Source organism: Terrapene carolina, unplaced genomic scaffold (assembly GCF_002925995.2).
Source record: "Terrapene carolina triunguis isolate 2854851 unplaced genomic scaffold, T_m_triunguis-2.0 Scaffold212, whole genome shotgun sequence".
Classification (NCBI taxonomy): Eukaryota; Metazoa; Chordata; order Testudines; family Emydidae; genus Terrapene; species Terrapene triunguis.
Window position 1 is genome coordinate 12,787,205 of NW_020664563.1, and position 15,436 is coordinate 12,802,640.

The following is a 15,436-nucleotide window of genomic DNA, read 5'->3' on the forward strand; positions in this document are numbered from 1 at the left end:
TGCAGAGTGATTTTCACTCGAAGACTTGTCAGAGAAGGAAGGTCCAACTTTGAGGAAAATCGCCTTCCTTGTCCTGGTGGCAGAAAAACGCCACAAAAGAAAGGAAAGACAACAGTCACGGTGGGCCGGTGCAACCCATTAGGCAACCTAGCCGGTCACCTAGGGCATTAGCATTTGGGGGGCGGCATTTCGGGTCCTTCAGCGGCGACCGGATCTTCGGCCACCCCGGTCGTCGATGGCATTTAGGCGGAGGGAGCTGGATCAGGGGGGCAAGGGGAGGGCCGTCTGCAGCAAGTAAGGGGGGGGGGGGACAAGGTGGACGTTTCGCCTAGGGCACGAAACATCCTTGCACCCGCCCTGCAGTCACGCAGCAATCACGACCCAACCCGGTCTTCCAACACCACCTGCAATGTCTGCCAACGAGCCTGTGGATCAAGAATCGGACTCTTTAGTTACCAAAGGACCCATGAAAAATATAACCTGTGAAAGAAATCATCCTTGAGGGATCGCCAACAATGTATATTACCCATCTGTATAGCTCATCCTCCAACAAGACTAAAGAAAAATCCCTTTGATATTAGGGAATGTAGGTACACAGCTAAACCACATATTATGATTATTCATTAAGGATGAAATTCACCTCCTTCTGCACAAAGACTAAATAAGTGGGCTATGTTTAATTGCCTTTGATAGCCATGCTGAATACAAAGATGGCAAACTTGAGTGGAGTCCATATGATCTCTGGATTTCCTCCAGAAGCATCTAGGAGCATGGCAGCCAGAGCAGATACACCAGAAATGGGAAGCGAGTCAAGGTTGGAGGTGGTTTGGATGGTCCAGTTGGTCAGAAAGAGGAAAAGTAGTAAATTGTGGAGTAGAGGATGGAGTTGTAGCTAGAAACAAAGGATTCATTACAGGAGAGTGAGGCAAGAGAAAAAAAGGAGTCTAGAGAATAGAGGTATAGGAAGTGTTAATGAACTGCAGTTCATGGAAGGAATATGAGTTAGGAGTGGTAAGTGAATAAACAATCCTGAAAGAGATGAGATAGTGATAACATATTCTAGAGGGGTTGTAGTGGAATCCACATGTAGACACAGAAGGCCTGAGTCTCATTTACATAAAGACCCTTTTAAACTGATATGGTAGCATAAAGGGGGTTTTGTAGTGGCCATCAATTACATTTAATGTCCCTTTAACAATAGCAGAGTGGTGTAAAGAGGCCTTAGTGTAAATGAGACTGAGGGCTTGTATACACTTACATTTTATAGCACTCTAACTTGCGGGCTCAGGGGTGTGAAATCACCCCCTTGAGAACAGCAAGTCTGAGCGCTTTAAAGCACTAGTGTAGACAGGCTCCAAGTGCTGGGAGCCGCACTCCCAGTGCTCGGAGCTGGTAATCCACCTCCACGAGGGGATTAGGAGCACTGGGAGAGCTCTCTCCCAGCGCTCGCGCCCGACCACACTTGCACTTCAAAGCGCTGCCGTGGGAGCGTTCCCGCAGCAGTGCTTTGAAGTTTCCAGTGTAGACATACCCACAGACTCAGGATATTTTTCCACATGAAGGTGTATTCATAGTAGGGCTGTCAATTAATCACAATTAACTCAAAAAAATTAATCGTGATTAATCACAGTTTTAATCGCACTGTTAAACAATAGAATACCAATTGAAATTTATTAAATATTTTGGAGGTTTTTCTACATTTTCAAATATATTGATTTCAATTACAACACAGAGTACGAAGTGTACACTGCTCACTTTATTATTATTTTTATTACAAATACTTGCACTGTAAAAATGATACAGTATTTTTCAATTTACCTCTTACAAATACTGTAGTGCAATCTCTTTATCGTGAAAGTGCAACTTACAAATGTAGATTTTTTTTGTGTGTTACATAACTGCACTCAAAAACAACCAGTGCAAAACTTTAGAGCCTACAAGTCCACTCAGTCCTACTTCTTGTTCAGCCATTCGCTAAGACAAACAAGTTTGCTTATATTTACGGGAGACAATGCTGCCTACTTCTTATTTACAATGTCACCAGAAAGTGAGAACAGGTGTTGGCATGGGACTTTTGTAGCCGGCTTTGCAAGGTATTTACGTGCCAGATATGCTAAACATTCGTATGACCCTTCATGCCACCATTCCAGAAGACATGCTTCCATGCTGATGATGTTCATTAAAAAAATAATGTGTTAATTAAATTTGTGACTGAACGCCTTTGGAGAGAATTGTACGTCTCCGGCTCTGTTTCACCCACATTCTGCCATATATTTTATGTTATAGTAGTCTCAGATGATGACTCAGCACATGTTCATTTTAAGAACACTTTGGCTGCAGATTTGACAAAACACAAAGAAGGTACCAAGTGAGATTTCTAAAGATAGCTGCAGCACTCGACCCAAGATTTAAGAATGTGAAGTGCCTTCCAAAATCTGAGAGGGGCAAGGTGTGGAGCATGTTTTCAAAAGAGCAACATTCTGATGCGGAAACTATAGAACCCAAACCACCAAAAGAGAAAGTCAACCGTCTGCTGGTGGCATCTGACTCAGATGATGAAAATGAACATGCGTCGGTCCGCACTGCTTTGGATTGTTATCAAGCAGAACCCATCACCAGCATGGATGCATGTCTTCTGGAATGGTAGCTGAAGCATGAAGGGACATATGAATTTTTAGCGCATCTAACATGTAAATATCTTGTGACGCCGGCTACAACAGTGCCATGCAAATGCCTGTTCTCACTTTCAGGTGACAGTGTATATAAGAAGCGGGCAGCAGCATCTCCTGCAAATGTAACCAAATTTGTTTGTCTGAGCGATTGGCTGAACAAGAAGTGGGACTGAATGGACTTGTAGACTCTAAAGTTTTAGACTGTTTTATTTTTGAATGCAGTTTTTTTTTGTACATTCTACATTCGTAAATTCAACTCTCATTATAAAGAGATTGCACTACAGTACTTGTATTAGGTGAACTGAAAAATACTATTTCTTTTGAGGGGTTTTACAGTGCAAATACTTGTAATCAAAAATAAATATAAAGTGAACACTGTGCACTTTGTATTGTGTTATAAATGAAATCAATACATTTGAAAATGTATAGAACATCCAAAAATATTTAAATAAATGGGATTCTATTATTGTTTAACAGCGCGATTAATCGCGATAAATTTTTTAATCGCTTGACAGCCCTAATTCATAGCTATAAGGAATGCTGAGGAAGACTTGCAGTTCCTTTCCTTTATTTGACTAAAGTCTAACAGCTGCCTTTCAGTAATAGGGTCACCTACAAAGGGAATACGGTGCATTTCCCAAAACTTATTCCAGCCTGGGACACTGGCTGGTCCACTTCCAGAGCTCACACTGAAGGTAACAGGAGATCCATGCATGGAGCAACTACAGGATCACAGTCTGGGTGAGGAAGAGAGACTGACAGGCACAAATTCTTTGAGCCCTAGTCCAGGAGAAGTTAAAAGCAGAATTTTTCCTGAGAGGAACCAGGGAGCATAGAATAAGGAATGGCAGGTAGTAAACAAAAGACATGTTGGTCTATGCCTCTGTAATTAATTTACATGTACCCATTAATATTACATTTGGATTTACAGACCCTATCATTAGAGGATAAAGACACCAAAGATCAGGAGAACGTTGATGCCCACCTCTCTTATTATTGGTGTCTGCATACAAACAAGGAATTTTCACATAGGTTAAACATCATTTTGATGAACAATGGATTTACATAAAATGAAACGTGGACTTAATCACTTTTTTTTTTTTTAAACGTTCCTGCATTGGTAACCAAACATTTCAGGACTCCAATTAAAAAGCCACTCTTTAATCGCTCATAAATGACTATATCACAAACTCAGATTCCCAGCTAAGGCATACTTCTACACCAGAGGCCAAGCCAGAGTAGCCGTACTGATGCAAACAGGAATAATCCCCTTGAAAGCAACTGTTATAGTAAATCTCCCTAATGCAGGGCAAAATCCAGCATAAACGAAACATGGGAAGGATTGGGATGTTTAAATGAACCTGATAGAGTAAACAAGGGCACTCCGTTTTCGGAGATCATGACAACCTGTTAGTCAGATGTTGCTAGTCAAGCAAAATCAAGCTGCAACCATCAAACTATTATAAAACACTTGCTGCTCAGCCAATTAAACTGCTTGATCAGCTAATGATTCCTCACCTTAAAAGGTTGTTTTATGCTGCATCTGCAATCATCAATCATGCCTCTTTTTAAAAAAAAACTTAGATGTGGAAGTTGCGGTAATTTTATTTAGATTTTTACAGAAAGGGAACGGGGTTTAAAAAAAAGGAAAAGTTTTCTAAAATATTTGTTTTATTATTTCATGGTAAATGTCACCAGTTTGAATCACAGGGTTTCTCAGCTGGCCTTCAGATCAAGGTACTTTGTTAAAACAGATTTTTGCCTGATGGGGAGTTGTATATAATTTCATTTAACTGTTGTCAGCCCTATCTTATACAGACTGTGATTTAGATTGTGTTTAAAACATATTCTCTTGCACTCTGAGACACGGAGTACATTTTTACAAACTGAAAAATATAAATGGAATATGATCTACCGTCAAAATAGAACACCCCAACCTGGCCATTCTCTAGCCCAATATCCCAATTGCACACAAAACAGCCAACAACTCTGAGAGAAAGTTACGTACTTTTCCTAATAGAAAATAATTATTTTCTAAGATCCTCTTCAAAACCTGAAAATAGTTTCCCCTCTTTAAATTTGGCATTCATTGTTTTCCTCCCTGCTGTGCAATAGCATCAGCACTACTGATGCCAACACAGATATAGGAACAATACTTCAAAATTATCTGCAAAAGAAAAATAAATATGGTTTTGCCCTTTCTGCTTTTTTATGATATATTAAGTTGGCTTACAAGAGTTTTGTCCAAAAATAAAGGGGGGGGGGTGAGGAGGAAGACGGCACTGCTTGATTTTTTACATTAAAAATATCAGCTCTTTACTTCTCACATTTTGCTGTGCAACTCCCTGAAAAATTGGAAAACTAATGGGATTCTGACATTACATAAGACTGAAACTGGAGCAGTCGAGAATGGAAGGATTTTTAGTTAGAATGTTTAACTTGAATTCCTGACAAATAATTGGGAGAAAAACATTTGTGAAAGATTCAGCCCTCTTGTCCCTACAGCTGAAAGCTAAGAAAGCTTTTTCTACAAAGCTAGCAGAAAGACATGAGCTCCAAATATTATTTCAAGTCAGAGATTCCTATACTGTTGTCCATGGAGGGCTGACTGATCACTTGGTGCTGGGCTCTCCTTGTTTCAAGTTGATAAACTGCATTAAAAGACAGCCCGAATACATTAAATACTTCCCTAATATCACTTTTCAATGCAAGCAATTTTTGTTCTTGCCATAGCGATGTTATGTGATCATAAATCATGGGGAGATGATCCATGCAATTTTGAATGGGAGGGGAGGGATCCATGAGAATCTCTATTAAGCTATAGTCCATGCCATGAAAAAGCTTGAGAAGCTCCAGTTCGTGTCAAACAATCATGGTCTGTGATTTGTTTTCTTTACATTACTCAACTGAAGTAGATTGTAAAGCAACTGATAACCGGACTGCAGGTTATTTCCCACCAAATCATAAATTCTTTTAGGCAAGTCAAACTTGGACCCTAGCTCCAGAATTTGATAGTACAGCTTTGAATGTAGACTTGAACCATACTGGGACCATCTGTATGCAATCAGCTGACCTAGTGAACACAATTTCCTAGGCAGAAATGGAATTCCTTCACGTAGTTTGTCCTGCACTGAAAGGGCAGCTGAAGAAAAGCCTCACTAATCTGCACTAACTAGTGGGGTGGGCCTAAATTCAGATCAGTGAGGGTTGCAAATTAGCAAGTACTGGGATGGTCAGGAGAAGCATCAGCTTCACCTGCCAATTAGTAAGGGTCCTAAGCCCTGAATGCCAGGGCGGGATCAGGAGGTGACATGGTGTTCTCCATTAGATCAGAGAGAATAATGTCACTCATATTGACTCAGACCCAGCACAACAGTAGTACTACAGTAAACTGTAAGCCAAAAAAAAAAAAAAAATCTATTTTCAGTACAAACTTGTGGTTTAATCATCTTCTAGTGTCCCTGAAAAATCATCACATGGAAAAGGCACATATAAAACACAGGATTATGCATTTCCTGCACCCATCAGTGTGAGCCCTGTTTTGCTACAAGTGCAGGATTTTAATACTTGAATTTTGTCTGATCACCCCATCATTTAAATAGATATCAGGAGAGCCTTCTTCAAATACTGCAGCTCTTTTATTGAGTCTGATCACTCATGAGTAAGGCTGCGAGTCTGTCATGGAGGTCATGGAAGTCACGGATTCCGTGAATTTCCATGACCTCCATGACTTCTGCAGCGGCCAGTGCACCTGGCTCAGGGACAGGGATAGCGCACAGGCCACTGCTGGGGCAGTCTCGGGCCACCATGCCCCTGCTCCCCAGCAGCAGAATTTGGGCGTGAGAGGGGCAGGGGGTTGGGGCACCGGACGGGGTGAGGCGGGCTCTGGGCGGCGTTTACCTGGAGGGCTCCTCAGAAGCTGCAACATCCCCCTCGCTCAGCTGCTTGACGGAGGTGTGGCCAGGCAGCACTGCATGCTGCCTCCACCTAGAGTGCTGGCTTCACAGCTCCCATTGGCCAGGAACCGTGACCAATGGGAGCTGCAGGGATAGTGCCTGCAGGCGGAGGCAGCGTGCATAGCTGCCTGGCCTAGCCTCCACCTAGGAGCTGAGCGAGGGGGGGGATGTCGCTGCTTCCAGGGAGCCTCCCAGGTAAGCGCCACCCAGAGCCTGCCTCACCCCATCCCGTGCCCCAAACCCCTACCCCCTCCCACACCCAAACTCTTCTGCTGCGGGGGTGGGGGGCGAGAGGACGCGGAGCCAGGTAGGGAGCCTGCTGGCCCAGCCAACCCTCCCTTCCCCGCCCCCAGCACCAGTGGGAGTCTGCTCCCCCTCCAAGCAGCCTGGACACCCTCCCCCTGCACCTTTGGGGTCCCGGGCAGTCCCCCCCATAAGTTTTATTCAGTGGTATTTTTAGTAAAAGTCATGGATAGGTGATGGCCATGAATTTTTGTTTACTGCCCGTGACCTGTCTGTGACTTTTACTAAAAATACCCATGACTAAAACATAGCCTTACTCATGAGGCACTGGACTCTTGTCAACTAGTTATTCTATTTCTACTTTGGATACTTATATGGCCCCCATTACTGTAGTGCCTGAGCACCTCACAATCTTTAATGCATTTATCCTCACAACACCAATTTTACTGCTGGGGAACTGAGGCACAGAGAGACTAAATGACTTGCCCAAGGTCACATAGGAAGTCTGTGGCAGAGCAGAGATCTGACACCAGGTCTCCAGAGTCCTAGGCTAGCACCTTTACCCACCGTACCATTCTTCCTCTCTTACTGAACTTCAGCCCTAACAGGCCCTGGCAATATTCTCTCACTAGGGCCAACAACTGAACAGCTCCCTTATTCTCAAGCTTCTGAGACACAAACAAAATTGCAGATAAAATTAATAAAAATCTGAAACTGCCTCCAATAAAAGGTAGTAAAACTCCAGGAGAAAGTTTATATATCTAAATAGTTTTAGATAAATAATGTACAGTATTTTAACAGAGAACTCAGCTGTTACTGTCATCTCTTTTATGGTGGTGTTGCCTCTTAAAATCAAAGCCTTTGGTGAGAAGAAATATTGACTTGAGGACAGACAAGGATGTCAAATCAGGGACAGCAGACAGATCTAAGTCAGCACCTTTTGCACACAAGTACACCTCTACCCCGGTATAACGCGCCCCGATAGAACACAAATTTGGATATAACGCGGTAAAGCAGTGCTCCGAGGGGGGCGGGGCTGCACACTCCGGTGGATCAAAGCAAGTTCGATATAACGCGGTAAGATTTTTTGGCTCCCGAGAACAGCGTTATATCGGGGTAGAGGTGTAATACTACTGTCCACTGGATAATACATTAGCAGCCTATTATGCATATTGATATGACTTCTGTGACTAGAAAGAGGTTGCGTTAAGTACCACAGTTTTGTCTTAAATCACAAAATGCCAGACCAAAAAAACCAAAGTTAACAGGGCCTTATCCTGCAGCAGCTTGCGCTTGCAAGACTCCCTCTGACTTTAACTGCAGTGATGCCCACATCTGCAAAATGTAGGCTCTGTCCTTAACCAGTCCCACTGTTTCTAGGCAATGCGAAACACAGAGTCTTCTATAAGGTTGAGCATGTGCATTAGTACTAAGCACAGGAGGATGAGATAAGAACAGAGTGGAAGCCTTGCCTACAAACATCCTGGACTCTGGAGGCAAGACACTTACAAGATTTTTTTTTTAAAAGTATATTTGTTCTGTAATTAGTTGTGTACACGACATCCCAAAAATGATACTGTTAATGCATACAGTCAACAAGACACACCAGATTATGTTGTTACTCTATAGGAGCAGTCAAAAGCATCGCACACACCTCTCTGCCAGCAGTCTAAAACCTCAGCTATTGAAACATGTGGTGACTCAATGCAGTTAGCAGCTCCCTTTTGCTTGGAACAAATCGAAGGTTTGTAAAAACAATTTCTGAAGAATTTCCTCCTAATAATTTCAAGCTAAACAACATTAAGCTCCTCATTTCTCATCTCACAACTGGCAATGAGGAAATCCCCTGGAGCCCAATATCAGATGTCAATGCAACCATAAAGCTGATATACTGTATTGTATTCCCTTTACGACCCAGTGGAGCTAGGAAACACTTAAGATAGTATGAGAAGCCTACATTGTGAGCAACAGAACCCTTCTGGACCCTCCAGGGTTTGTTAAATGTTTACACAGGCAGGACTATATCCACAGTTGGATAGCATCAACATGGTAACAACAGCAACTATTTACATGGAAGTGCAATAGTAGGTATTTTTAGTTATTTCTAATGCAGTAAGCATTTGCCCTAAAAAAAAAAAAAAAAAAAAAAAAATCATTGTCTACTTATACTCTTCATTTCATCTCACATTCCAATCTGTTCTGTTCTATCTTCTCATGTTCCCTTCATGATTCTCTGCCATCTGATCATCAACTCCTTAACCTCTCCACAAGATTCCCAGTGCTTGTCTCCTGCTGTCTTGGACAGGCTACCCAACTATCCGGTCTTCTTTTTGAGCACACTATCTGATCCCTTCACTGCTGGACACTCATCTCCTGCTGGTGACTGGCAGTTCCAGTCACACTGGAGGCTCCAGAGAGCAGCTCCTTTCATCCTCTAACACAGCAGTAGTCCCAAATAGAGACAGCTAGGTTAGCAGTCCCTCCTCATTTTCAGCTCCTTTTACAGTCCAAAGGTTGGACACCTGTAGAAGCAGCAGAAAACACAGAAAAGACGAAGCAACACGTGACCAGCTAGCTCTTCAATGGACTACTTATGTGCTTAAAGCTAAGCCTGATCGGGGCCTAAATCAGTGCCTTAAATCTGATGCAGGTGATGGAAAGTCTATCATCTGCTGCGTAATCTGCAATGAGAAGGGGGTCTTAATTTAGGTCATGATAGAGAGACATCTGTTATAAAACTACTGTCTCAGTTGGCACTCTCCTTCCACGTTGTCGGTTTCAATACGTGGTCTGGTTGAACATGGAAATACCCTCCTATCCTTACAGGTAATTCCCAAAATCACTTGAGAAATGTTGCTGTGGAAGAGTTAGCACTGCCACTGCTCTTTCATTCAAAGGCCCCAGTCCTGCAGTAGGATCCGCATGAGTGGACCCTTGCTTTCACATGGAGCTCCATTAACTTCAGAGGGTTCTTCACAGATACAAGGGTCCTAAAGTAACAAAAGCTAACTTGTGTTCTGCCATCAATTGATGGTGGCTGATCTCCACCTCACACTACATCCAGCCCGAAGTGACAGCTAACACATGGCCCCCACCAGACTGGACAAAGGTTGAAATACCACCCAGAGCCATGCATAGGCAGCAGTATCAACGCCAAGCATTGAACAGTCATGAGTCAGGCCTCCCCCACAAACAAAACAACAACAAAACCCTACAATATTTCTTTATAAGGAGAAGATTTTAAAATAAATAAATGCACAAGAATCCTTGTCCTTTACTTTCCAGCTCCAGGGCCTTTAGGGCGCCCTGGGATCCCGTTTCCCAACTTCTCTCTGCAAGCACAAGGCTTGAGACCTTTCTAAGGAAGGGTGAGATTCCCTCAGAGCCACGGGGCTGCTGGGCTTTAGGCAGGACCCACAATCTTGGGACAGTCGCGGTGCAATGGCCAAGAGTGCTGGCGCTGCACCTGCGCAGGCGTGGGAGCGCTTAATAGGCCCTGCCTCAGCGTGCCCGGCGCTGGACAGAGGCGGCGAACCGTGAGGGAGGCGCTAGAAGGGGGGAGGCACCACCCCAGCCCGGCCCTTACCTGCTTGTACCTGGCGTACAGGTAGAGGAGCTGCTCCCTACTGGCCGCCTGCATCAGCCCCGGCAGTCGCTCGGCCGCCCGCTCGAACTGCTCCGCCAGCGCCCGGGCCTCCTCCTCCGGCCCGGCCGACTCCTCCCCGGAGCTCGGCTCCCCGCCGCTGTTGCCGGCCGGGAACGGGGAAGCCATGGCCAACCCGGCCGCCCCCTCCCTCACTGCATCGCTGTCCGTCGGCCGCTCCGTCCCCTCCCGCGGCGGCCCGCCCCTGCCGGTAACTGGGCGCAGCTGGGGTCCCGGGCCAGGGCGAGCCTCTCCAGGGACGCGGTGCAGCGCTGCTACCGGCGCGGGCGGAAACGCGGCCACCAAGAGGGAGGTTCCGCCGCGCGGGGAGTCCCAGTCCCTGCCCCTGCGTGCGGGAGGGCGGGGGCTCGGGAGGCGCTGAGGGCCCAGGGTGGGGGCTGCTGCTCGTCCTCTGGGATACGGAAGAGTGCCCGCGGGTCGGGGCAGGAGCCTGCTTGGGACCCTCTGGGGCTCCCCCCTCAGCACGAGTCTACTAGCGGTCCCAGTCAGGGCGTGCAGGGGCTGAGGTCACAGCAGGGACCAAACGGTCACGGTCAGAGTGTTGCCGCACAGAGGGCCTGAGGGGGGCAACAGCGGGGTTCGTTGCTCCCTGTGCTTCGCGCCAATGAACACAGGGGGTGGAGAAGCAGACAAAGTTTATTCAAGAGCTCTGAATAGGGACTAGGAGACCAGCATGTCTCAAATCAAGCGGGCTGATACAAGCAGTTTTTCCCTTTTTATTCTTTTCTTCCTTCCCTACCTCCCCCCCTTCCTCCCCCTGTAGTAGTTACATTAAACGACCTTGGCTGTGTAGCTTGTTCGCAATGTTCCCCTCTGCAAGTTATTTTGTCCTTCAGCTAGAAGCATGTAGGTTCCCCTTATCACTACCGCTTTCCAGCTGCTGGCCTGTGAGGTTAGTAAAGTTTAATATGGAGGGGCTTTGGTTCACTTTGGCCTAGAGCGGGAGGGCTTCATCAACTCTCGTGGTCTTCCACCCCCCCCCCCGAGTTACCTACGGTGATGCCTAGTGACACCAACAAGAGCATGGATCAGAAATACAATTGTGAAACAAATTGGTGGCTTCCTAGTGCACATGTACCTACATAACCACAACCACCCATTAGCACAGCTGGTACTCTTGAGACTTCAATATCCTCTTAGCCCTTGAGGTGACACCTCCAGTACATGACTATTCACGAAGGTTTTTCTAGAACATTCCGTGCTAATTTTTCCATCACAAATACACGAAAAAGGAAGAATCTGCCAAAACATTCTAGTCAACTATGTAATGTGATACTGCAATCTAGAAATGCTGTGTGATGCGATCTAGGGTGCACCAAGAGCCCAATTACTACTTAAGGACTGACTGTAAGAAGCCACTTTACACAAACAGGTGGCTTCTCACACAAAAGTGGTACTATTTCTAGAAATGCTGAGCTAGTCAATTTAAAGAAGATTTAGGGATTTATCATGAGATGCTTTTCCTTAAAAACCTAGCTAAATAAATAGGGCTCTACACTGAGTTAATCTGACACTGTTGATAATATTTGACAAACACTCATGCATGTTTGAGTGGGACAAGAAGCAGTCCAGTGTATGATCTCTGGAGAGCCTCGAGGAGAGAGGATGTGATTATTAGTAATGCCAAACCCAAGCTTACACAGCTGCCATTTAAATATAAATCATAGATGCCTTTGAGTTCAATGCCCTCTGCAGTTTGGCATAGTTATGAATACAGTATGGTCTCATATTCTCACTATTAACACCGCATGGAATGCCTTTAGTCCTGCATATGGTGCCAGACTTGTTTTGAAATTGGAAAAGAAAAACCTTCTTTATGGTTGTATATATCAAAAAAAGACACCCTCAAGCAGCTTCTCCTTTGAATTCAGGTTTTGTTTTGAGAACAAGGTTTTACACAACTTAATACAAGTAGAAACATTTGCACAACATTTTTTAAATTTCATTACAGTTTTTTTAAATTATCTTTTTTGTAATTTAAACTTTCCCCAGGAGCTCTAGTCATCTAGAATTGGAATGCAACAGCATCCTTCTAGGGCAGGAGAAGGAGAAACTGACCAAAAAAAGGTGAAACTTGCCAAGCTAGTTTCACTGTCCCCTTCAGGAGAGGTCAACATCCAGCTAGGGGCACACTGCTTGGGAAGACCTTCTGCTTCTCCCACAGGATGGCAAGTTTGCTCTTCTCAATGAGGAGGATGTTCAAGTTTTGGATCATGCTCCAGGATACAGCCGTTCCAGGTCCCATTGTTGTTGAGACTGATAACACCATTATCCTTCAAGCCAATTTGGCACCAGATAAGAAACTCCAGGAGATCTCCTCTGTCAGTTAACTCAACAGATGAGGAGAGACAGAAATGGGTCATGGTTCAGGACTATTCAAATGACATCTGAGCTGGGTCCTGATTTCATCTGCATCTTTTTACTGTGCTTATTTAATGCAAAGTAACTAATGGTTAGAGCAGGGGATTAGGTCTCAAAGGATACCAGGTTCTAATCTGCTGCTGCTACAGACTTTGCTGTGAAACCTTGGGCAAGGCACTTCAGCTCATACTTTCAAACTTAGATCCATATTTAGACCTCAAAATGGAAAAAGAAATGGCCTGAAGTCAAGGGGAGCCACATGTGCCTCTGAAAATCAGGCCACTTCTCTTTAGGGCCCTAAATATGAATTTAGATGCCTAACACGGATACACCTACGTTTGAACATTTGGGGCAAAGACAGCGAGATACACAGGTCCATCCAAATGAATGCAAATTAACCTTTCTTTTGTTCACACCATTAAGGTTTCTGTAAACGCCACATATGTTTCCTTAAAAAGAATGTTCAAAATATTTTCAAGATGTTCTAAAAATTGTCATTGGGACTATATTTTGCATCCTTCCACCTGGAAAGCCATCTGCCTTATTTATCTTGGCCTCAACTGTGCAGAGCACAGAGGGAGAGAAAAATTATAACCAACATATTAAAAAATGGCCTATATTGTAGAGCTGGTTAGAAAGCCAAAATTTTTCCCATGAGAAATTTTAAACAAAAAAATCTTTGTTAGAAAATGTTTGGTCAAAAAATACTGGTGGCCTCAGGGGAAGATTTGAACTGATTCAAAATAACAATTTTCATTTCAACTCGACATTTTGACTTAAAATCGGATTTTATTTTTTTAAACTGAAAAAGTGAAACAAAACAACATTTTAAATTAAAATGAAAATGGCAAAATAAGAAATGGAAATTTGAAAGGAACATTTTTATTTTGAAATTTCCCACAGGAAAACTAAATTTATTTGGCCAGACTGATATTTTCCCATGAAAATTTTCATTTTTGAGGAAAGTTTATTTTTTGGTGGGAAAACTTCCTACATGAAAATTTTCACCAGTTCTAATAACTAACACATATATACCTATCACAACTTTGTACTGATATGTTGGGACCTACTGGGACTAGACATGGGGTTCTTAAACTTTTGTATTGGTGAGTCCTTTCACACAGCAAGCCTCTGAGTGCGACCCTCCCCCCTTATAAATTAAAAACACTTTTAAAGAATATTTCACAGTATTGTAAATGCTGGAGTCTGGGGTAGAGGCTGACAGCTCGCGACCCCCCATGTAATAACCTCACGACCCCCAGTTTGAGAACCGCTGGGCTAGAAGGACATGCTGTGTGTTCCACTTGAACACCGGGGACCTCCCTTTTCCAATGCTCTACAGCTTCAGTTCTAATCTAAACAGGGTGTGAGATATTAGACCTTAAACATCTCACTAGAGGAAGACTGAATATTGCCATTCCATGCCCAAGAAAATTCCACCTGTGGAGGAAAAGGAAATATTTTTGTGTCAGGTTGATTTTTAAAAGGTAGCCATTTGAAGCAGAACTAAGGGGTTTGAAATGTTAAAAGTAGTCCTACCAGAGACAGATCATCATGCAAAGAGCATCTGAGGAGCATGATAACTATAATTGATTACAGGTCTCTGCAGTGTCACTTGCCCTCACCATCACATATGTAGTATAGCTATTGTTTCTCTTTATCCTTTACTACACTATGCTGTATGTAGAGCGAATAGCAAAACCTGTAATTAAGGTAACATAACACTTTTTTTGGCGGGGGGAGTGGAGTTAGACTAGCAGTGGATGCTGTGGCAGGACTGGGTGACACTGGAATGGTTTTGTGTTTTAAATGAGGCATAACTGGAATATCAGGGGATCCTGCAGCTCTCATATGGGTTGAACCACTCGTACCTTTCCCAAGACTTTCCTCAAACTGTCCCCTGACAAACTTCCAGCTCTGGGTGATCCTTAGCACCCAGAAACCCAACGAGGAGGAGAAAATCAGCAGGATTGGGGTAAATCCTCTCTCAGAGAGGCTGTCAGGCTTAGGTCAGGGCAGTGTAGTTAGTCCCTTGGATAGGTTGTCCCACTGTCCTGTTACCTGGGAAACCCTCAGCCCCTTTGTGATGCCAAGTGGTTGATGGTTCTGGAGCTGGGCCCAGCTGAGCCGGGGGTAGGGGGAAAGAGGAGAGCAGGAAGGGCTGGGTACTGCCTGGCACTTCCCACATTTTTAAAAATTAGGTGACACCACATTTAAAAATTGTTCTTTGTAGATCAGGGCACTGATCCCTGTGAAGTGGCCAGAAGAGAGTGACAGTGGCAGATGGAGAGAGGATGGACAGACGCATGAACAGGATACAAGGTAAGGGAGAGCTTTTTCAGCTCTAAGGCATGTTGAAGGGGAAATGAACAGATATTACCGATCAAATACTAAGAGCATTGGTACTCTGGAGGGAGTAGAACTAGGGTTTGTTATTAGAAGAAATTCAGACAAGTGGGGAAGAGCAGGGAATGTAATTATGAGCAAAAATTTAAATATAAAAATGTTGATGGTAATTGGGAAATTGAACATTTGGAAAA

At 44.1% G+C, this 15,436-nt stretch overlaps 1 protein-coding gene across 2 annotated transcripts in view; it reads right to left on the reverse strand.

Moving 5' to 3' along the window:
- Positions 1–10,767, reverse strand: part of ACBD6 (acyl-CoA binding domain containing 6) — a 57,176-nt gene extending 46,409 nt beyond the window's left edge. For both annotated transcript variants that reach the window (XM_029912455.1, XM_029912456.1), the window contains exon 1: positions 10,458–10,767. In XM_029912455.1, the coding sequence (XP_029768315.1) occupies positions 10,458–10,643 (186 nt within the window). In that variant the 5' untranslated portion in view covers positions 10,644–10,767. The remainder of the gene's footprint in view (positions 1–10,457) is intronic.
- Positions 10,768–15,436: the final 4,669 nt, after the last annotated feature.